We start from the raw sequence: 24,154 nt of genomic DNA on the forward strand, positions 1-24,154 counted from the left end.
GTTTCATACCCCAGAATGCCTCCTGGCACCCTTCGGACCACACAAAGTCTTTGCCTTTTTCCAGCAATCGATATAGGGGCGCGGCGATTGTAGCAAAACCCCGCACGTGCCTCCGATAGTACGAGGCAAGCCCAATGAAGCTCTTCAGCTGTCCTTGGTCCCGAGGGGCGGGCCAATCTCTCACAGCCCGCACCTTCGCCCCCATGGCGCCAATGCCATCTGCCCCCAGCTCATGTCCCAAGAAAGTTACTTCCCGCCGCATGAAACTGCATTTCTCGGGGTGCAATTTAAGGCCCGCTGCTCGAATCCTCTCCAGGACTCTCCTCAGGGACCCCAGGGCTGCTTCGAAAGAACGCCCATGTACCAAGATGTCGTCTAGGTACACCAGGCACTCTTGACGGGAAATACCAGCCAGCACTTTGTCCATAAGCCGGGCAAAAGTGGCGGGGGCATTACAGAGCCCAAAACTGAGGACTTTGAATTGCCACAAGCCCCGGCCAGTACAGCGGGCGGATTTAGGGCGAGATTCAGGAGAAAGGGGTACCTGATAATACCCGCTTTTAAGGTCCAGAGTGGTGAACCACGAGGAGCCGGAAACTAGGTCCAGGGACTCATCAATACGGGGGAGGGGGTAATAGTCTTTTGTGGTCACTTTGTTCAGCCGTCTGTAATCCACACAGAATCGCCAATCCCCAGCTTTCTTCTTCGCGACCATGACCACAGGTGCCGCCCAGGGGCTCTCAGACGGATCAATAAAGTCGGCCCGCAGCAGGTCATCTACGGCCTTGTCGCATACCTGCTGTCGAGCGAGGGGGATGCGGCGTACGTGGCACTTGCTGGGCCGTGCCAAGCCAGTGTCTATGACATGCTCTGCGAAGTGGGTTCTTCCCACTTCACTCTCGTTCATTGCAAAGCTGCCCTGGAATTCCACCAGCAGCTGTTTCAGCTGCTCCTGTTGCTGTTTCTCCAAGTCCCTGTACTCCTCTCTCCACACCCCTCCCCCTATGACCGGGGGTGCTGGCTGCGGGTGGGGGCCCGTGGGTAGGGATGCCCAGGGCTGGCATCCCCGGGTAATACACAGCTGTGTCTCCCCTCATTGGCTGAAGGGAGACAGGGCGAGGGCAGGGGTAGTAACTAGGTGAGGTGTGAGGCAACAAGGATGTAGAGGCATGCGGTGAAACGGGCAGGGGCCCGGGAACTAGGGTACCCATGGCAACTGTAGGGCCCCCTGGGAAGTTAAGTGTACCCCTCCCCATGTCTAGCAGGCACCCAGTGACTTGGAGGAAGTCCAGCCCTAAAATGCAGCAGTCTTGCACGTCTGCCACCAAAACTAGATGGCAAACTCGCTTTCCCCCCACGCACAACCACAGGAACCCCTTCCCCACCATAGGAGCTAGCTGGCCCGTGACTGTGCGTAGCTGTACTGCTGTGGGCTCAAGTGGTGTACTGCTGGGCAGAACGTCCGGTCTTACCAGCGTTACCGATGACCCTGTGTCCACCAGGCCCACGGTAGGCACCCCCTGGACAGAGATAGCAACATGGCAGGAGCCCTCACCTTTGGGACCCCCCCGTGTCCAGCACACCGCCATAGGTGGCACACTGCTGTCATCCCCTACCCCCTGGCTGTGCCGCTGGGCTCCTCCGGGTGCCCGAAAGCGAGAAGAAGGTGTAGAAGGCGAGTCGTCGTCTGCTTCTGGGGGGTAAGGAGTCCCCCCCCCCCCCCTGGCTGTGCCGCTGGGCTCCTCCGGGTGCCCGAAAGCGAGAAGAAGGTGTAGAAGGCGAGTCGTCGTCTGCTTCTGGGGGGGAAGGAGCCCCTCCCCCCTGGCTGTGCTGACGGGCTCCCTCCCCTGCTTGACGAGCCTGGGCTGGCGAGTCAGGGTCCGCGGTGAACGTAGGGGCCCGCATACCCCTGACTATGCGGGCCCGGCGCGTTTCCCGGCTCACGACGAGTGGCAGGGCACTCCCTACGAAAGTGTCTAGGTTGGCCACATCCCCAGCAGACCTGCATGGGGCGCGGGCCACGTTGACTTTGCAGAGTCACCGACCTCAGCAGTTCGGTAATTTCTGTCGCCCAAGCCGGAGCCCCGTCGCTAGACGGGTGTGACGATGCCGCCCTCACTGGATGGGGTATCATTTCCAGTTCCCCAGCTGCAGCTGCACTCCCCAGCATCTCCCTCTCCACGGCAGCTTCCAGTGCCTCCTGCAGGGACCTTGGGTGCTGAAGCTGCACTTGCACGCGCAGGTCAGGAGGAGTAATGGCTCCAACAAACAGGTCAGTTGCGAGCTCATTCCGTGCATCAGCAGGCAGGTGACCATATGCACGGCGCACCTGGCTCTCAATGTCATTAGCGACCCCCCGGAGTGGCTCGCCAGGCTTCCTGCACCTCCCTCTCAGTTCAGTTTTTAAAAGCGCTGGCTGAGACCATCTCCCAAACCTCCTCTTGAGCGCCCCCACCAGGGCTGCGTAGCACCGCTGCAGTTCAGGATCCAGCAGCAGGAGGCACGAAAGAGCCTCTCCTTCCAGACACAAAGCCAATTGCAATGCTTTGTCCCTTTCTTCCCACCTTCTAGCATCCGCCAACAGTTCAAATTGAGCGTGGAACGCCTCCCAATCTGATCCACCGGCAAATTTTGGCGTCTTCACTGAGGCCGCAGACGGTGGAGGAGACGCGCCGTGCGGGGAAGCTGTGGGCGGCGGCGGCGGCGGCGGCGGCAGCGGCGACATCTTTACGTCCTCACGGGCCGACGAGCCGCTCGTGTGCGAGCAGGAGCGCGTCTGTTCGACGGTCACCCGCTCCAAAACAGCGTCATCCCGCTCAACTTTAAACTTATGCTCACCGGAGCTAAACATGCTAAACGGCTTGCGGTCTTAGCTAACTCACAGACTGAAGCTAACTGGCTAATGCGCGGTACGCAGCGTGTCCTTACCGCGACAAAGTCTCTTCCGAAAATCGTCGGTTTTACTTCTGACACGAGTGTAATAATCTCAGGAATGTAGGCTCAGAGACTTCTTCATTATCTTGCATTTATTGTACAAGATGCATTTAAGGCACACAACAGCTCCAACATGCGTCCATCTCCTTTCCCGGCCAAACTCGAACCAACACTTCCTGTCAACAACGTCACTTCCCTTACTTCCCCGGAAGTCCCGCCCCCCAGCCAAAGCCATTGGCTAACACCCCGTAGCCAGCCACTACAATATATATATATATATATATATATATATATATATATATATATATATATATATATATATATATATATATATATATATATATATATATATATATAAATACTTTAATTTCAGTGAATTCTAGCTATAAATATACTCCTTCCCCCTTAACCCCGCCCGCGGCCCCGCCCACCCCAACATCCCCCTCCCCCCCAATAGGTTGGCAAGTATGGCAATAGGTTCTTTCAATATTATCATTTTTTAAACTGAAATATCTTTGCTTGTTTTTTTTATTGGCTCGATTATATGTGTACCGCTATAAGACTTGTCAAATAAATATTTTTATATTTAGGAACAAATATTTGTGTATTATTTCTCTCCCATGAGAACCGGAAGTTAAATTACGCCATACTGCGTTTCTTCTTATCATGTTTATGATGTGTGTTTTTATTTTGCTCTAAAGTTACAATAAATCAAAAACATATATGATGAATATATTAGTATATATTTGATCAATGCAATACATTTACTGAAAGAAGTGGTCATAGAAAAAAAAAATCACAGTAGTGACGTCACAAATGACACGTATTCAAAATGGCGGCCGCGGCTATGGTGAGTAGAGCGTCGAGCACTTTCCCCTCAAACTACACATTCCTCACCTCTTGTTTCCCCTTTAAAGGATGCGTGTTGTGGTCTTGGGCGGCTTAAGTCTCCGCTTTACTTGGCAGACAACATTTTGGCGGCGACTAGATGGGTTTTACGAGCAGACTTTAATGTTTGTTTGAATGTTGACGCTCCTTCCGCTAACTTCCTGGTCGCTAAGCTAGCAGTTAACGTCACTTTAGCTTAGTGGTCAGGAACGGGTTTAACACCAACAAATGGTTCTGGTTTTATTCGCCAGGTCCAGTCGTTTGTGTTGGAATATCAGAACGAGCCTTGTCGGCTGCTGACAAACCTTCATTCATTCATTGACTCGAGTGTTAGCTGTTAGCATTAGCTACATAGCTAATGCCATCATCACTATTATTGATTAGTAAATATCTCAAGGCACTGAGTGGTTAATAGCCTCAACTTGGAAGATAATTCAATCAATCAAAGTTGATTTGTATAGCCCTAAATCAGGAGTGTCTCAAAGGGCTGCACAAGCCACAGCGACATCCTCTGCTCAGATCCCACATCAGGACAATAAAAAAACTCAACCCAATGGGCACAATGAGAAACCTTGGAGGGGTCCGCAGATGTGGGGACCCCCCCTCCGGGTGACCGGTGCAATGGACATTGAATGGATCTAGTTAATAGAGTGACAGTCCAGTCCATAGTCCATAATTCAATCACAAACTAATTAAACTACTGCAAAAATGGATAATGTGCCTTTTAACGTTTAAGAAAATTGTGCAAAATGACATGTTCATTACACACTTTAGAACTACCACCTTAGTGTTGTGCTGGATTGTAACCTGACAGGCAAGTTTGGCCTGTGGTTTGCAGAACTTTTTTGTACAGTCGTGGTCAAAAGTTTACATACACTTGAAAATAACATATTGTCATGGCTGTCTTGAGTTTCCAATAAGTTCTACAACTCTTATTTTTTTGTGATATACTGTAATATTGTCGTCATGTGTGTACATGGTAATTGTTATATTTTGTATATATGATATAGACATAATATAATATATCAGTATATATAATATACTGTACATATATTATGTAAATATTACGTATATATGTTATATTTTATATCGCTATATTTAGTCTATTACCTGCATTGTCCTTTCCATCCTTACACTTTCCATCATTGTAACTGAGCTACTGTGTGGAACAATTTCCCTTGTGGATCATCAAAGTTTGTCTAAGTCTAAGTGATAGAGTGATTGGACCACATACTTGTTGGTCACAAAAAACATTCATGAAGTTTGGTTATTTTATGAGTTTATTATGGGTCTACTGAAAATGTGACCAAATCTGCTGGGTCAAAAGTAACAGCAATGTTAATATTTGTTTACATGTCCCTTGGCAAGTTTCACTGCAATAAGGCGCTTTTGGTAGCCATCCACAAGCAAAACTTGAGCTGTTTTGCCACAATACCCAGCAATATGTTTGGAGGAGAAAAGGTGAGGCCTTCAATCCTAGGAACACCATGCCTACCGTCAAGCATGTTGGTGGTAGTATTATGCTCCGGGCCTGTTTTGCTGCCAATGGAACTGGTGCTTTATAAAGAGTAAATGGGACGATGAAAAAGGACGATTACCTCCAAATTCTTCAGGACAACCTAAAATCATCAGCCCGGAGGTTGGGTCTTGGGCACAGTTTGGTGTTCCAACAGGACAATGACCCCAAACACACATCAAAAGTGGTAAAGGAATGGCTAAATCAGGCTAGAATTAAGGTTTTAGAATGGGCTTCCCAAGGTCCTGACTTAAACGTGTGGACAATGCTGAAGAAACAAGTCCATGTCAGAAAACCAACACATTTAGCTGAACTGCACCAATTTTGTCAGGAGGTGTGGTCAAAAATTCAAGCAGAAGCTTGTGGATGGCTACCAAAAGCGCCTTATTGCAGTGAAACTTGCCAAGGGTCATGTAACCAAATATTAACATTGCTGTATGTATACTTTTGACCGAGCAGATTTGGTCACATTTTCAGTAGACCCATAATAAATTCATAAAAGAACCAAACTTCATGAATGTTTTTTGTGACCAACAAGTATGTGCTCCAATCACTCTCACAAAAAAATAAGAGTTGTAGAACTTATTGGAAACTCAAGACAGCCATGACATTATGTTCTTTACAAGTGTATGTCAACTTTTGACCACGACTGTAACTACCCGGGTCAGCCCACAGTGGGACCTCATATTAACCCTTACTTGCTGTTTAGCTTCCGGTGTAGTGGATAATGGCGACTGAAGCCGATCACGTTCATATTACAAATCGACCGATATCATTTTTTCATTGCCAATACAGATTATTAGTAGTTAACGTCTGGACAAGGCTTTAAGTTTTTTTTTTTTTTTTTTTTAATTTCCAGAAACGTTGGACCAGCAGCGACATCATGTTTTATGCAGCGCTAATGTTGCGGTTAATTTAGCAGCAAAAAACATGAAAGGATTTCACTAACACCCTTATTATGTGTGTCTAACAGGAGCATCAACATTTGCATTTCAAAATATGGGAAATCGTGGAGGGAAAATTGGTAAAAATAGGGGATGTTACTCTAAAGCACAATTACTCGCCATCTACTAAATTTTAGAGCAGTTAATGGATTTAGTACATTGTAAAGTTTACTTGCGAAGAACCCTGAAGTATTGCAAACCTTGAAATAAAAACAATTCTGGGCTACTTCACATAGATTATTGTTAAGACTAGGGCTGATCAATCATGGTGATCAGCTGTTAGCATATTTCCTCGATCAAACATGACGGAAATTTGTGTTAGAAGATACCGCAATAGTAAACAGTAGGGAAGCAACGATGCTTGGTATAATCCTGCACGGAACAATCCACCTTTATTGACTGTGATCCTGTGTGTGAACGTGTACGTTTGCGTGTGTTTGTGTGAAAGTGTGTCCGTGTTCCACCGTCGTGAAAGTCAGGCTCCCCACATCGTAATTAATGTGCAATTGTGTTGTCCCTCGTCCCTTGACACAGCTGGAGTTGCAGCCTAGAAGAACAAAATGAATAAATATGACTAACACTAGCATAGATGTTGAAACACAACATTTAAAAGGAGCAGTGACTTTACTTTCACTATATGCTGCAGCTCACCAGTAATCCTGCCACGAATGCGGACTTGCAGGCACTCAGAACGTCTATATGCTAATGCCATCATCACTATTACTGATTAGTAAATATCTCAAGTAGGGCTGCAACTAACGATTAATTTGATAATCGATTAATCTGTCGATTATTACTTCGATTAATCGATTAATAATCGGATAAAAGAGACAAACTACATTTCTATCCTTTCCAGTATTTTTTTGGAAAAAAACAGCATACTGGTACCATACTTATTTTGATTATTGTTTCTCAGCTGTTTGTAAAGTTTATAAATAAAGATTTATTTTAAAAAAAAAAAAGCCTCTGCGCATGCGCATAGCATAGATCCAACAAATCGATGACTAAATTAATCGGCAACTATTTTTATAATCGATTTAATCGATTAGTTATTGCAGCCCTAATCTCAAGGCACTGATGACATTGAGTGGTTAATAGCCTCAACTTAGAAGATAATTCAATCACAAACTAATTAAACTACTGCAAAAACGGATAATGTGCCTGTTAACGTTTAAGAAAGTTGTGCAAAATGACATGTCAATTACACACTTTAGAACCAACACCTTAGTATTGTGCATGTTGTGCTGGATTGTAACCTGACAGGCAAGTTTGGCCTGTGGGTTGTACCTGCTCAAATTAATGTATATACATTTTTTGATTTGAAAAAAATCTGCATAATCAGGGTATTCCCGAGGTCATATTAATTTTAATTTATTTATTTACAGACAGTTTTGTATTTCATTTTTGTTTCTTTTGTTAATATCAGAGTCCGTTCTGCAAAAAGGTCATCCCCAGAAGCACACAGCTTATGGACAGGGACCCACAGTTAAAATATATATCATCATACAATATACAAAATACAATACATTTCAAAATCTACCCACCAAATACCCATTTTCAATGTAATTTATAAATAAAAAAGGAATCTTTAAATACACCAAATCAGTCTCAATATCGTATTATTCAAATTTGATTAAAAGGTTGCATCTTGAAGATCTGCGATAATCATCATACATACAGAGGTCAAGACCAAAATTATGCGACTAATGTGAATTCCTCAACCATAGGGGCTGTGCTAAATGTACTAAGCATAACGTTGCAATAAATTTAGCTTAAAACGCTTTTTTAAAATGTTTAAAGAATGTGATTCTTTTATAGAGCTATCAATCTCATTCCAGATCATCGGGCCTCTACAGCCTATAAAGTTAAAAGTAAAGTTAAAGTACCAATGATTGTCACACACACACTAGGTGTGGTGAAATTACTCTCTGCATTTGACCCATCCCCTTGTTCATCACCCCCTGGGAGGTGAGGAGAGCAGTGAGCAGCAGCGGTGGCTGCGCTCAGGAATCATTTTGGTGATTTAACCCCCAATTCCAACCCTTGATGCTGAGTGCCAAGCAGGGAGGTAATGGGTCCCACTTTTATAGTCTTTGGTATGACTCATGACCTACCGATCTCAGGGCGGACGATCTAACCACAAGGCCACTGAGCAGGTTGTACACGTTAATGACAATTTTTCCCTCTTAATAAAGGTTTACTTAAATGATAAATGGGTTATACTTGTATAGCGCTTTTCTACCTTCAAGGTACTCAAAGTGCTTTGACAGTATTTCCACATTCAGCCATTCACACACACATTCACACACTGATGGCGGGAGCTGCCATGCAAGGCGCTAACCAGCACCCATCAGGAGCAAGGGTGAAGTGTCTTGCCCAAGGACACAACGGACGTGACTAGGATGGTAGAAGGTGGGGATTGAACCCCAGTAACCTCCGATTGCTGGCACGGCCACTTTACCAACTTCGCCACGGTCCGTCATACTTCTAGTGTTATTATCTATGAGAAGTAGTGGTCACTGAAATGAGCTGAAATTACTACAAAAGTACACTTCATTCATTAACCGTGTTACAAGAAAGATCAGTTGTCATAATACATGTTGTTGGATATAGAGAACATTCAAACCCTTTATTCATTGAATCGAAAATACTGAAATTGTACGACATAGTGAATTTGCAAACAGCTAAAATGATGCACAAAGCAAGCAATAACCTGTTACCGAAGAACGTACAACAATTCTTATATAACCTTAGAGAAAAATGTAATTTAAAACTTTTGTACGCATGTACAACACTTAAGACCTTCAGTATATCAGTATGTGGGATTAAATGATGGAATGGATTAACCAAATAAATCAAACAATGTGCTAATATAATCCACTTCAAGAAATTCTTCAAACTTAAAGTGTTACTAAGTACAAAGAAGAAGAACCATGATAAACATTCTGAATGTATTTCATCCATCTGTTCATTTTGTAGATAATCTTATTTATCTCACCATATGAAATACAACTTCACTAATTATTATTTATTTATTTTTAATGTTATTGCTTCTGGAGTACCGGTATATTGTAATAAATTGAGAACAGAAAGTGAACAAAAGTTTTAGCAACTGCTATGTAAAGGCAAAGGGGTAGGATTAAATAAGCTCTGCTTCTTCCTACTTCTTCTCGAACATGTTGAATAGAGAAATTGGAAATTGTGATGTATCATGTTGTATGCTTTTTTTGATTCATTGAGGCTTTTATTAGTAGGTTGCACAGTGAAGTACATATTCCGTACAATTGACCACACCCGAATACGTTTTTCAACTTGTTTAAGTCGGGGTCCACTTAAATTGATTCATGATACAGATATATACTATCATATATACTATCATCATAATACAGTCATCACACAAGATAATCACATTGAATTATTTACATTATTTACAATCAGAGGTGTGGGGGGGGGGGGGGGATATGGACAACAAGTAGTGGACATAGAGAGAGAGAGAGAGAGAGAGAGAGAGAGAGAGAGAGAGAGAGAGAGAGAGAGATCAGAAGGCATAAGAAAAAGTATCTGCATTTGATTGTTTACATTTGATTATTAGCAATCCGGGGAGGGTGTTAGTTTAGGGTTGTAGCTGCCTGGAGGTGAACTTTTATTGCGGTTTTGAAGGAGGATAGAGATGCCCTTTCCTCTATACCTGTTGGGAGCGCATTCCACATTGATGTGGCATAGAAAAAGAATGAGTTAAGACCTTTGTTAGTTCGGAATCTGGGTTTAACATGGTTAGTGGAGCTCCCCCTGGTGTTGTGTTTATGGCGGTCATTTACGTTAAGGAAGTAGTTTGACATGTACTTCGGTATCAGGAAGGTGTAGTGGATTTTATAGACTAGGCTCAGTGCAAGTTGTTTAACTCTGTCCTCCACCTTGAGCCAGCCCACTTTAGAGAAGTGGGTAGGAGTGAGGTGGGGTCTGGGGTGGAGGTTTAGAAGTAACCTGACTAGCTTGTTCTGAGATGTTTGGAGTTTAGATTTGAGGGTTTTGGAGGTTTTAGGGTACCAGGAGGTGCATGCGTAATCGAAAAAGGGTTGAACGAGAGTTCCCGCCAGAATCCTCATGGTGCTTTTGTTGACCAGAGAGGAGATTCTGTAGAGAAATCTCGTTCGTTGGTTAACCTTTCTGATTACCTTGGTTGCCATTTTATCACAGGAAAGGTTAGCCTCTAGAATGGAACCTAGGTAGGTGACCTCATCTTTCCTGGTGATAACAATGTCACCCACTTTTATAGTGAAGTCATTGACTTTCTTAAGGTTGATGTGGGACCCAAACAGGATGGATTCCGTTTTACCCAAGTGTATGGATAGCTTGTTGTCAGTGAGCCAGGTGCAAGTTCTACAGAGCTCAGCACTGAGGATTTTCTCCACCTGTGACTTGTCCTTGTCGGATACCAGCAGGGCAGAGTCATCCGCAAACAAAAACAATTCACAGTCGCATGCCAAAGACATGTCATTTATGTATATTAGGAACAGTAAAGGTCCCAATATACTGCCTTGGGGGACTCCACAGCTCACCAAGAGGGGTGGGGACACGGTGCCGTTCACCTCTACCACCTGCTCCCTCCCCTCCAAGTAAGATTGCATCTAGCTCCATGAGGTTTTGTTAAATCCGATTGCTCTGAGCTTATCCAACAGTATAGCGTGGTTAACGGTGTCAAAGGCCTTCTGAAGGTCCAGCATGACCATGCCGCAGTATTTGCCCGCGTCCACCTCATGTTTGATGTGGTCGGTCAGATAGAGAAGGCATGTGTCAGTGGAGTGGTTGGTTCTGAAGCCGGATTGGAATTTGTACATGAGTTTATTAGTGGCAAGGTAACCATCGACCTGTTCATACACTATTTTCTCCATTACTTTCGAAATGGAACTGAGAAAAGAAACAGGTCGGTAGTTGCCAGGTTCCAATTTGCTTCCTTTTTTAAAGAGGGGAGTTACTCTTGCTATCTTAAAATCTTTTGGTACTTGGCCTTGTGTAATTGATAGGTTTATTATGTGCGTGATGATCGGGGCAATGATGGAGGCAGAGTCCCTGAGGAATCTGGAGGGAATATTATCAAGGCCGGTGGCCTTGTTAGGGTGGAGCGCGCTCAATTTTTTAAACACCTCATCAGCTGTGACCATTTCTAATTTGAAATAATCGTTGGATACTCCTAGCTTTCTGTAGAAGGCTTTAATGTGTTCTACACCAAAGTGACCAGAGTGGTGGGACAGCTTGTTGACAAGAGTTGCGGCTATGCTGGTGAAAAAGATGTTAAGTCTGCTAGCTACCTCCATTTTGTCTGTAATGAGGGAGTCACCCTCCTTGATGCTGATGTTGGTGAGTCTGGTTTTAAGTTTCTGGCTGCAACCAGGAAGCTGGCTGTTGAGAATTTTCCAGAGCTCACGTGGCTTATTTGTGTTTTCCTCTATTTTGTCGTTAATGTAATTTTTTTTTAAGGATTTAGTCAGGTTGGTTGACTTATTTCTTAATTTATTGCATTGCTTTTTGAGAGTTGAAAGGAGTAATTTGAGGTTGATATTATTGGGTTGTTTATCTACTTCTGTTTTACATTTTTGGTATTCTGAGTATTTTCTGTCTCTGTCTTTTATGGCAGCTAATAGGTCCGGATTCATCCATGGTTCCGAGCGGGCTTTGATCCTGACTGTTTTCATGCATGTTCCAAATAAACACAAACTCAACTCAATCAAAATCAGACATTTATTTTTAACGTCTGGGTAGAATGAATGTATGAAAACATTAGTATAATAGTTGACATTTCTTGTTAACATCTGGGTAGAATGAATGTATGAAAACATTAATATACTAGTTGGCATTGTGGGTAGAATGAATGTATGAAAACTTTAGTATAATAGTTGACATTTCTTGTTAATGTCTGGGTAGAATAATGTATGAAAACATTAATATACTAGTTAACATTGTGGGTAGACTGAATGTATGAACACATTAGTATAATAGTTGACATTTCTTTTTAACGTATGGTTAGAATAAATGTAGGAAAACATTAGTATAATAGTTGACATTTCTTGTTAACGTCTGAGTAGAATGAATGTATGAAAACATTAGTATAATAGTTGACATTTCTTGTTAACATCTGGGTAGAATGAATGTATGAAAACAGTATAATAGTTAACATTGTGGGTAGAATAAATGTATGAAAACATTAGTATAATAGTTGACATTGTGGGTAAAATGAATGTATGAAAACATTAGTATAATAGTTGACATTTCTTTTTAACGTCTGGGTAGAATGAATGTATGAAAACATTAGTATAATAGTTGACATTTCATTTTAACGTCTGGGTAGAATGAATGTATGAAAACTGTTGTTAACGTCTGGGTAGAATAAATGTATGAAAACATTTGTATAATAGTTGACATTTCTTGTTAACGTCTGGGTAGAATGAATGGATGAAAACATTAGTCTAATAGTTGACATTTCTTTTTAACGTCTGGGTAGAATTAATGTATGAAAACATTAGTATAATAGTTGACATTTATTTTTAACGTCTGGGTAGAATGAATGTATGAAAACATTAGTCAAATAGTTGACATTTCTTGTTAACGTCTGGCTAGAATGAATTTATGAAAATATTAGTATAATAGTTGACATTTCTTGTTAACGTTTGGGTAGAATGAATTTATGAACACATTAGTGTAATAGTTAACATTGTGGGTAGAATGAATGTATGAAAACATTAGTATAATAGTTGACATTGTGGGTAGAATGAATGTATGAAAACATTAGTATAATAGTTGACATTTATTTTTAACGTCTGGGTAGAATGAATGTATGAAAACATTAGTATAATAGTTGACATTTCATTTTAATGTCTGGGTAGAATGAATGTATGAAAACATTAGTATAATACCGGTAGTTGACATTTCTTTTTAACGTCTGGGTAGAATGAATGTATGAAAACTATATAAAAGTTGACATTTCTTGTTAACGTCTGGGTAGAATGAATGTATGAAAGCATTAGCATAAATGATTCCCGGGCGCGGCCACCGATGCTGTTCACTGCTCCCCTCACCTCCCAGGGGGTGATCAAAGGTGATGGGTCAAATACAGAGAATAATTTCGCCGCACCTAGTGTGTGTGTGACAATCATTGGAACTTTAACTTTAATAGTTGACATTTCTTGTTAACGTCTGGGTAGAATGAATGTATGAAAGCATTAGCATAATAGTTGACATTTCTTGTTAACGTCTGGGTAGAATGAATGTATGAAAACTATATAATAGTTGACATTTCTTGTTAACGTCTAGGTCAGGGGTCTCAGACACACAACCCGCGAGCCAATTGCGGCCCGCGAGACGTTATTTTGCGGCCCCCACCTTAATATGAAAGTTTAATGTTAGTGCGGCCTGCGAGTTTTAAATGAATGGCGCTTGACAGCGTTGTGTGCGGAGCGGAAGGAATCTACCAATCATGGTGTGTGGTATATGCCTCTCGACAATATTGAGGGCATGCCGTGATGGCACTGCCTTTAGTGTCCTCTAGAACCTGTCATCGCGCCGTCTTTTTCTCCATACAAACAGCGTGCCGGCCCAGCCACATGTTGTATGTGGCTTCTGCAGGCACACACAAGTGACTGCAAGACATACTTGAGCAACAGCCATACAGGTCACACTGAGGGTGGTCGTATAAACAACTTTAACACTGTTACAAGTATGCGCCACACTGTGCACCCACACCAAACAAGAATGACAAACACACAGCCCTTTGAGACACTTGTGATTTAGGGCTATATAAATAAACATTGATTGATTGATTGACATTTCGGGAAAACATCCATACCGTAACACAACATAAACACAACAGAACAAATACCCAGAATCCTTTGCAGCCCTAACTCTTCCGGGCTACAAAAATACCCGCCCCCCCACCGCCACCCCCATCTCCCGAATTCGGAGGTCTCAAGGTTGGTAAGTATGCATTGACGTCACTTGCATGATGCAAGCAGAGAAACATTTTGCCGCTTTTCCACGACACCCGCACACGCTCTTCCTCCCTCCCTGCCTCCCTCGCTCGCCCACCTGCTCGCTCCCGCCCCCGGCGCCGCTGTAAACAGTCCGGGCGGGGAAGACGAGCGGTCCGGTAGCTTCCAAAGCACTCCGCCGAAGGACCGAGCGACAATACAAAACTGTGGTGCCGGTCTCACGCCGTGCATCGCTCTCAGCACATGAGTGTGTTTATTCAACAGTAGAATTACACAGAGTGAGTCTCCTGTCAGTCATCTACAATCTTTGTTTCGTTAGGAGCAGGCAGGGACCTTCTTGCAATTCTCCTCACCTTTTCCCGTGTGTAGTAGTGTTAGCAACACTCACTTTGATTTTGGATTTTATTACAACGGTCACTTTGATGTACACATTGCTTCAAAACCAGAGGACAAGACGAAGATGGGCTGTGTGAATGTAAAAATGTCGTAAAAAGCTGACCGCTCTTTTTTTCTTTAGTTTTATTTTAACAAAAAAATTCAAACAATAGTAAACATGTCTCAGTACATTTTTTCAAAAATATGTACATTAAAAATATAATAATTTATAATTTTCAAACAAAAATTTAAATTTTAAATAAAGCTAGCATAAAGAAAGAATAAACATAAGAAACATTAAACATGTGCAAGGGATAGCAAAATAAAATAGAACGGAAAAATAAAAGCATCATATTAGATTGTTTTATATATTTTGTCTATGATGTAAATTGTCCCTATAATGTCTTTAAGTGCGTGGGAACCTTAATGACCTTTTTGTTTATTTCGTCATTAGTGAACGCTGGTTAAAGCCGGTCGACGGTAAACCGCGAGAGGCAGAAAGACCTCCAAACTTTGCTGAATAGGCATCAATGTTGTGAAATCACACATGCTATTAGCTAGTCACAAGTCGGCCATTAAAGGCAGCCAGCAGTTATTTCTTTGGCTTGACCAACAAAGCAACTTTTGCTATATAAAATAAATAAAAATAGATAAAAAAAAACGACATTTTTTAACATTCATTGTATTAGTTGATTTAAACAGGGACAACGCACATTAATCAACATTGCTGTAAATGCAAATGTTTTTGCTACAAAGCCTAGTTTCCAACCATAGTCCCTGGGCAAGATGTAGATCGCCAGCAGCAAACAGTACACAACAAGAACAATCATTAATAGCTTATGTAAAATAGGAAAACTATTAATACAGTATCTCACATCTACAGCAACATTCAGCACATGAAACAGTCTTGTGAGCCACATGCCATTCGCCACTGAGTAACGGTTAATGTTAACTATTCAAGATTATCATTGTCAAAAGCTTACAATTGTCCCTGGGCATGAAACTTATTTTAAGTGGTTTTTAAAAGGGTATAAAAAAGCATGAAATTATAAATCCGACCCAGAATACCCTGATGTTGTTTGGTACTGAATTAACCACAACTTTAGCGACTGCACAAAAAATTTATGTCACCACTCGTCCAACATTTCCTCAAAAATTGAGAAAAACACAACTATTTTTACGATTCGATTCGATTGTTGGGGGAAACGATTCGATTCAGAATCATTTCAAAATCAATAGTTTTAATAACATTGTGTGCCAGTTCAATGATTATCAGAATCAGAATAGTTTTAACTGCATTCCTCCATAAAATAAACAGGTCTGATAAATGTCTACATTACTCAAAAGAAAACTAGTTTTGTTTAATAAAATGCTACCCAAATATTCAATAAAGTGGCTGGACAACACAGATTTTGGAGGGGAAAAAATATGTTTATATTTATTTAAATCGAGTTTTGAATCAATCAAGAATCGTTAAACATAAGAATCGCGATTCATTCGAAAATCTTAACAACTTTTAACAACAGAATATCGGCTCCAAATAAAAAAAATCTATTGGTGGATCTCTAGTGTGAACAGTCTGAAACATTATTTTAGTTGAGGTAAAGTGAAGTTTTTTAAAGTGTGAAGTGTTCCTAAACAGGAGACATGTATAAGCACTGCCTTCTCCTTGTCATGGCCAGCCATGACTCCCACAATACTGTGTTTTATTCCTTTTTGAATATGTGCATTTCCAGGAGACGTGGTGGGCCTTGCTCCTCTTGTCCTTGTTGCCTGGTGTGTTGCCCTTCTACGTTCCTGGAGTGGCTCCCCGGGACTTCCTTGAAGGCGACGTTGTAGATATTAAGGTAGGAACACTTGTCGTATCACATCTGAAAGCTCCCAGAACTTTAGCACGTTTACAAAGTATTCTTTCCTAGTAAACAGTCAGAGCCTCGGGAGCAGCAGCCGGGCATCTCCTCATACTGCTCACACACTGTTGTGGGGTGGCTTTCCAGTTAGTGTGAGAGCAGAAAGAGTGCAAGTACAAAACCCAAAACAATGGAAGTTGGCACATTGTGTAATTTGTAAATAAAAACAGAATACAATGATTTGCAAATCCTTTTCAACTTATATTCAATTAAATAGACTGCAAAGACAAGATATTTAATGTTCAAACTGAAAAACTTAATTTTTTTTTGCAAATAATCATTAACTTAGAATTTAATGGCAGCAACACATTGCAAAAAAGTTGTCACAGGGGCAATTTTGCCACTGTGTTACACGGCCTTTCCTTTTAACAACACTCAGTAAACTTTTGGGAACTGAAGAGATTAATTTTTGAAGTGGAATTTTTTCCCATTCTTGCTTGATGTACAGATTAAGTTGTTCAACAGTTGTGATATTTTAGGCTTCATATTGAGCCACACATTTTCAATGGGAGACATGTCTGGACGACAGGCAGGCCAAACTAGTACCCGCACTCTTTTACTATGAAGCCACGCTGTTGTAACACTTGGCTTGCCATTGTCTTGCTGAAATAAGCAGCGGCGTCATGATAACGTTGCTTGGATGGCAACATACAGGTATGTTGCTCCAAAACCTGTATGTACCTTTAAGCATTAATGGTGCATTCACAGATGTGTAAGTTACCCATGCCTTGGGCACTAATACACCCCCATACCATCACAGATGCTGGCTTTTCAACTTTGCGCCTATAACAATCCGGATGGTTCTTTTCCTCTTTGGTCCGGAGGACACCACGTCCACAGTTTCCAAAAACAATTTGAAATGTGGACTTGTCGGACCACTGAACACTTTTCCACTTTGCATCAGTCCATCTTAGATGAGCTCAGGCCCAGCGAAGCGTTTCTGGGTGTTGTTGATAAATGGCTTTGGCTTTGCATAGTAGGGTTTTAACTTGCACTTACAGATGTAGCGACCAACTGTAGTTACTGACAGTGGTTTTCTGAAGTGTTCCTGAGCCCATGTGGTGATATCCTTTACACACGGATGTTGTTTTTTGATGCAGTACCGCCTGAGGGATCCAAGGTCACGGGCATTGCCGCTTACGTGCAGTGATTTCTCCAGATTCTCTGAACCTTTTGATGATATTACAGACCGTACATGGTGAAATCCCTAAATTCCTTGCAATAGCTCGTTGAGAAATGTTGTTCTTAAACAATTTGCTCAGACATTTGTTGACAAAGTGGTGACCCTCGCCCCATCCTTGTTTGTGAATGACTGAGCATTTCATGGAAGTGGCTTTTATACCCAATCATGGCACCCACCTGTTCCCAATTAGCATGTTCACCTGTGGGATGTTCCAAATAAGTGTTTGATGAGCATTCCTCAACTTTCTCAGTCTTTTTTGCCACTTGTGCCAGCTTTTTTGAAACATGTTGCAGGCATCAAATTCCAAATGAGCTAATGTTTGCAAAAAATACCAAAGTTTACCAGTTCGAACGTTAAGTATCTTGTCTTTGCAGTCTATTCAATTGAATATAAGTTGAAAAGGATTTGCAAATCATTGTATTCTGTTTTTATTTACCATTTACACAACGTGCCATCTTCACTGGTTTTGGGGTTTTGTATAATTCCAAGAGAGGTGGTGAGTGGTAATGTTGACATTGACTGAGGACGCTGGAGTGTCAGTCTTCCTATTGTCCTCAGTGCCGTCGTCTGGGCTGCTTGACAACAATTTGACATTTGTGTCACTTATTGTGGCTGACCTGTCAGATTAAAACGCGTGATGGTCAAACCTGCTGATCTTGACGAAATCATTGGGTTCCCCTTTTTTGGTCTCATTTTTCAACTCTTTGAAGGAACTGTCAGATGTGCAACAATAGTGTATTGAACATGTGTAGTTCAAAGAATAGCTTTGATGCAAGAATTTAGACAAATAAAAAGTGATTTTAATAAACCTTATTGGCAAGGCATCTTTTTGTGTGTTCGTAGCTATTCCCTTTTCCAGGGTAGAGTGCACCTTGATCCTTGTGTTCTAAGGCGGTCTAAAAGGATAAGAAGTGACCAGAAAAACAGGAGCAAGTACAAACAATTGTGATACCAGCAGCTGAGAGCGAGGACCAAGTTATCTAAAGGTCAGAGCTTTGACGGGTATACAAAACTGGAAGTTAACTTGAGGCGTGTGCCGAGTGCACACACATTCTTCTCCCTTCATCTCGTTCCTGGTACCTCTTCTTTCGGAACCTAAATTAAATACAACGTGTGTGTATTTGCATGGATTGTAAACACAGGGTGCAGTCATGTTATGTCCTTGAACATTATGTACTGCACATGAAATCTCATTTACAGTTCACTCTGTCTAATGGTGGGAAAATATGCAGCTAATGAGCCGTTTATTTCCACGCCGGTTTCTGACAATGTGACACTACAAAATTTCCTGTGGAAATGTTGATGGGCCTGCTATCTGTGCTGTGAACCTCTGGCCCCGGCTCAACCGAAGCTAAAAAGCTAGCATGAAACCAACTGGGAACCAATTAGCATACTTGCAAGATGGCACCAAGTATCAAAAACCATGACTTTTAGGTTTAAATCAACAAAATTAGCTAAGTTGCTACCATAAAACGGTAGCATGCTAACATAACATCAGCCCAGAGCCTGGGGGTTTTCAAAACCCTTCTTAAGACCTACCTCTTCTCGCTGGCCTTTGACCTGAGCTGAGTCCGCCCATTAAGCCACCATTTCTAGTCCCCCACCCACCCCTTCGCTTTAGTTTTATTTTTCAATTTGTCGCACTTTTATTATTATTATTTTTATTTAGAAAATGTTTACTTTTTATTCGACCCCTTTTACCGTATTGCTTTTGCTCTATCTTGTTCAGCTCATTCATTGTTTATGTTCTTTGTTTTGTTTTTTGTTTTTGTTTGTTTTTTTGCTCTATGCTTTTCTTTTTTTTTTTTTTAACCTGTAAAGCACTTTGGTTCAATTTAAAAGTTGTCGTAAACGTGCTACATAAATAAAGTTGACTTGACTTGACTTGACATAGGAGAAGTTAACATACTCCTAAGATGGTGCCAAGTATAAAAATCTATGGTTTGTAGGTGTGGCTTGGGTGTTGGAGCATTCCAGGTTTGATCCCAGCTTCTGCCATCTTGCTCACGTCCGTTGTGTCCTTGGGCAAGACACTTCACCCTTGCTCCTGATGGGTCGTGGTTAGGCCTTGCATGGCAGCTCCCGCCATCAGTGTGAATGTGTGTGTGAATGGGTGAATGTGGAAATAGTGTCAAAGCGCTTTGAGTACCTTGAAGGAAGGGGGACGGCGTGGCGAAGTTGGGAGAGTGGCCGTGCCAGCAATCTGAGGGTTACTGGTTCAAACCCCACCTATACCATCCTAGTCACGTCCGTTGTGTCCTTGAGCAAGACACTTCACCCTTGCTCCTGATGGGACTGGTTAGCGCCGTGCATGGCAGCTCCCGCCATCAGTGTGTGAATGTGAATGGGTGAATGTGGAAAATTGTGTCAAAGCACTTTGAGTTCCTTAAAAAAAAGGTAGAAAAGCGCTATACAAGTACGACCCATTTACCATTTGAAGGTAGAAAAGTGCTACACAAGAATAATCAATTTACCATTTTAATTCATTTAAACATTAGTGGTGTAAAAAAATAAAAATATTTTCGAATTAATCGCATTTCTTATGTGTAACGATTGTTAACCGATTTAAACAATTCAACAATCGATTTTTTTTTTCTTTTTGAAAATCTGTCCTTTCCTGTCCAGCCACTTAACTAAATGTTTGGTTTGTTATCTTTTAAGTAATATAAACATTTATCAGAGCTGTTTATCTATTTTATGAAGGAATGTAGTTAATCATAGAACTGGCACCCAATGTTATTTAAAAGGTATTGCTTTTCAATCGAGAATCGATTCTGAATCGAATCGTTACTACCCCCAGGAACCGAATGCAATCGTGTGGTGCCTAAACATTCACAGCCCTAGTAAACATACAAAATTAGCTAAAACGCTAGCATGAAACGTTAGCATGTTAACATAGGATGAGTTAGCATAGTTGTAAGATGGGGCCAAGTATCAAAAACCATGTTTAAGCTTAACGGAACAAAATTAGCAAAAACGCTAGCATAAACCCTTAGCATGCTATCGTTAGCATGCAATGAGGAAATACCAAAAGTGACGAGGCATTTTTCTAATGCACTTTTACCATGTCTGTAATATATCTGTATTTTTATAGTAGTGGAATAGCAAAAAATGTAATATACTAATAGTTAGCATGCTAGCACCTTGCAAGATAGCATGTCCTGAATAAACATTTAGACGCTGGAACGGTTAAAATTTGTTGAGAAATTAAGGAACTAGGACATTTTAAATCACTTCTATTCATATTAATGGGGGTAACATGCCCATTGAAACAGACAGGAAGTAGACGTTTGGCGTAGAAACACCTCAGGGGAGGGGCTGTCATGTGACCTCAAAGGACTTCATCTGATTGGCTGCAGCTGATGTGCTGCCACTTTCACAATGTCAATGACATTTACTGTGGGGATTTCCAAAACGTTCATGCCGAAGAAAGTCTGATTGTGGCCAAACGCTTCGAGACATCAACTTCTAGGAAAGACCGTCAGCGCCTGACGGCTTTGGGGAGCGTTTCAGTGTTTTTAGATTTCGAATAGGTGGAGAAATGGTTGAGTTTGAGCCAGTTAGAAAGTTAGTATTTGGTGTTTTTGTCGTACAGAGAGGGATATATTTAACATTAAGGTCAGTGAGACAAAAGGCTAACTTGCAGAATGGGACACATGTCCGCTATGAAAGTGAACACAAGCCGGCCCATGGCTAAGTAGTGGGACAGGAGGACACAAGCGTTAGCAACACTAGCATAGCTATGTGAGCTACATGCTAACATTACACTCACATTCTAACAGCGTCATCATGCTAGGTTAGCATATTTGCTGAAGAAAAACTAAAGTCCGTAGTTGACTGACAGTGGGTTGGCAGAGCTACAGGCTTTGTTTTAAGATGTGTAGCGAAGCCTCTTCTCTCAAAAGTGGAGCAAACAATTGTTATCACTGTTAGAACATCTGTTTTGCATAATAAAAACATGAATTAATCATTTTGAAATGAAACAAGTCCTGTTATTTACTTTACAGGCTGTGAAGATGACCAGCTCCCGCACTCAGCTTCCTTATGAATACTACTCCCTACCATATTGCAAGCCTGCATCTGTTGTTTACAAGGGCGAGAACCTTGGTAAGTGGAAGATAAAAACAACAATAAACGTCCATGTAATATTTAACATGGTATTATTGTATTGCAGGTGAGGTGTTGCGCGGCGACCGTATTGTCAACACGCCCTTCAACGTGGCGATGAACAAGGACAAGAAGTGCGAGGTGGTGTGCGACAAGAAGAAGCTGAGCAAAAAGGAGAGCAAGTTGTTTGCAGAGAGGATACATGAGGAGTATTACGTTCACCTGTAAGTCTGTAATGCTAATTAGAGATCGACCGATATGTTTTTTCCACTAGTTGTTAGTAGTTAAGGAGCAAGTTAGCTAAACATAACTAGCATATGTCAGCTGGACAAGGCTTGTAAGTTGGGTTTGTTTTAAATTTTTTCAGGAAACGTTGCACGGGTAGGGACATAATGTTTTTATTATGCGTCACTAAAGTTGTCGTTAATTTAGCAGCAAAAACATCAGGGGATTTCGCAAACACCTTTATTACGTGTGTCTAAGAGAAGCGTCAACATTAGCATTTCAAAATATAGAAAGTCATTGAAAATCTGTAAAAATATTCGATATCTCTACATCACAATAACTCGCCATCTACTCAATTTTATACAGTTTTATAACAGCTTATATATTTAATACATTGTAAGGTGTCCTTATGAGGAACCCTGAAATATTAGAATATTTAATTTCAAACAATTCTGTGCTCCTTCACGTACATTAAAAGTGAGACATTTTTAAGATGGCCGACATTTCTTCCTGGATGTTAGAGAAAGTATGAGAATGTGAGACCTGCTGCCTGCTCTTCTTACTTATATAATAATCTCCTATTTGTCATTCATATCTGTCGCGTCGCTATCTGATTTGAAACTCGCGACGCTCCTTTAATGAGCCCACCTCCGAGTGTTGCGGACGGAGGCTAGTCGAGCGACTCCAAACAAAACAGGATCGTGAAGGAAAGAAGGACAGAACCTGGAATTCCCGGCAAAAAAAAGACGTTTCGACCGGTAGGCAGAGGAGACATACTGGAGTTGACCAGCATGAGAGGAGGGGGTGGCGTGGCCCCAGTGAAAGCAGACCGGAGAATAATGCTCACAAGAACTCAAATAAATACCCTGTCAGATATCAAAACATATTTGGGGAAAATGATTGACAATAAGGTTATTTTTTTATTCTAAAATGTATTGTAAAAATATTGGGCTCCAGCAAAAAGATAACTTTTCCCATGCATTGCAAACGGGTTAGTGCTTGAGCAGTGCTTATTACTTTTTTTTTTTTTCCGTAGGAAATACTGGTACCATATGTTTAGATATTGTATCTTCTGATGTAGTTCTGTTGTAAGAAAAAAAAAAAGGCAGATACCAATATATTTCAAAAAGCCAATGGCCCAATAATCAGCGTCGATAATCTGTGGAACTCTAATGCTAATGTAAATTTACGCCGTACAGGTGTACATAAATACAACACCAACACTACCTTTACCTGTATAGGATTGCAGACAACCTGCCGGTGGCCACCCGGCTGGAGTTGTACCTCAACAGGGAGGCAGGAGCCGAAGAGGAGCTGAGAAAGGACATGGTGAAAGACATCCAGTTTGAACACGGCTACAGGCTGGGCTTTGTTGACAACAACAAGGTTTGTTGAATATCCTGAATGTCGTTATGCACCAGTCCTGGACCTTCTCTCCTCTCCTACCCCACACAGGTTTACCTGCACAACCACCTCTCCTTCATCCTGTACTTCCACAGGGAGAAGCTGGAGGAGGAGGAGCAGCACAACTACAGAGTGGTGCGATTTGAGGTCATACCCCAAAGTGTAAAAGTAGAAGGTAGGCGTGAGCACCCCTCGCTTCCACACCTTCACCTAAACTATTGTTTTCTGTCACCACAAACCTGGGCTACAGACATTTTGAACACAACCCCCTGAATTTTATTGCTATTGGGAACTTGATTATCGTATTTAGCCCTTTTTGCACTGCACAACTTTTCAGATCTGGGCTTCAAACTAGTGATGTGCACATATATACTAAGACATCCATAACACCGATACCAGATATGTTTGCTGTAATATTGATTCTCAAATCAAAATATCGATATTTACGTTATTTGAGATAACGTGTATCATTAACAGGAACACAGTGTAAAAAAGGTAACTACCGTATTTTTCGGACTATAAGGTGCACCTAAAATTCTTTCATTTTCTCAAAAATGGACAGTGCGCTTTAAATGTATGGAATAATTCTGGTTGTGCTTACCGACCTCGAAGCTATTTCATTTGGTACATGGTGTAATGATAAGTGTGACCAATAGATGGCAGTCACACATAAGATATATGTGTAG

General features: G+C 41.6%; 1 protein-coding gene across 1 annotated transcript in view; it reads left to right on the top strand.

Moving 5' to 3' along the window:
• The first annotated feature begins 3,741 nt into the window (after positions 1 to 3,741).
• The window catches only part of tm9sf4 (transmembrane 9 superfamily protein member 4), a 42,482-nt gene continuing 22,069 nt past the window's right edge, over positions 3,742 to 24,154 (top strand). The window contains exons 1-6 of the mRNA XM_062057875.1: positions 3,742 to 3,784; positions 16,376 to 16,486; positions 21,740 to 21,839; positions 21,907 to 22,063; positions 23,306 to 23,450; positions 23,520 to 23,643. Of these exons, the coding sequence (XP_061913859.1) occupies positions 3,767 to 3,784; positions 16,376 to 16,486; positions 21,740 to 21,839; positions 21,907 to 22,063; positions 23,306 to 23,450; positions 23,520 to 23,643 (655 nt within the window). The 5' untranslated portion in view covers positions 3,742 to 3,766. The remainder of the gene's footprint in view (positions 3,785 to 16,375; positions 16,487 to 21,739; positions 21,840 to 21,906; positions 22,064 to 23,305; positions 23,451 to 23,519; positions 23,644 to 24,154) is intronic.

This window comes from Entelurus aequoreus, linkage group LG01, assembly GCF_033978785.1.
Source record: "Entelurus aequoreus isolate RoL-2023_Sb linkage group LG01, RoL_Eaeq_v1.1, whole genome shotgun sequence".
NCBI lineage: Eukaryota > Metazoa > Chordata > Actinopteri > Syngnathiformes > Syngnathidae > Entelurus > Entelurus aequoreus.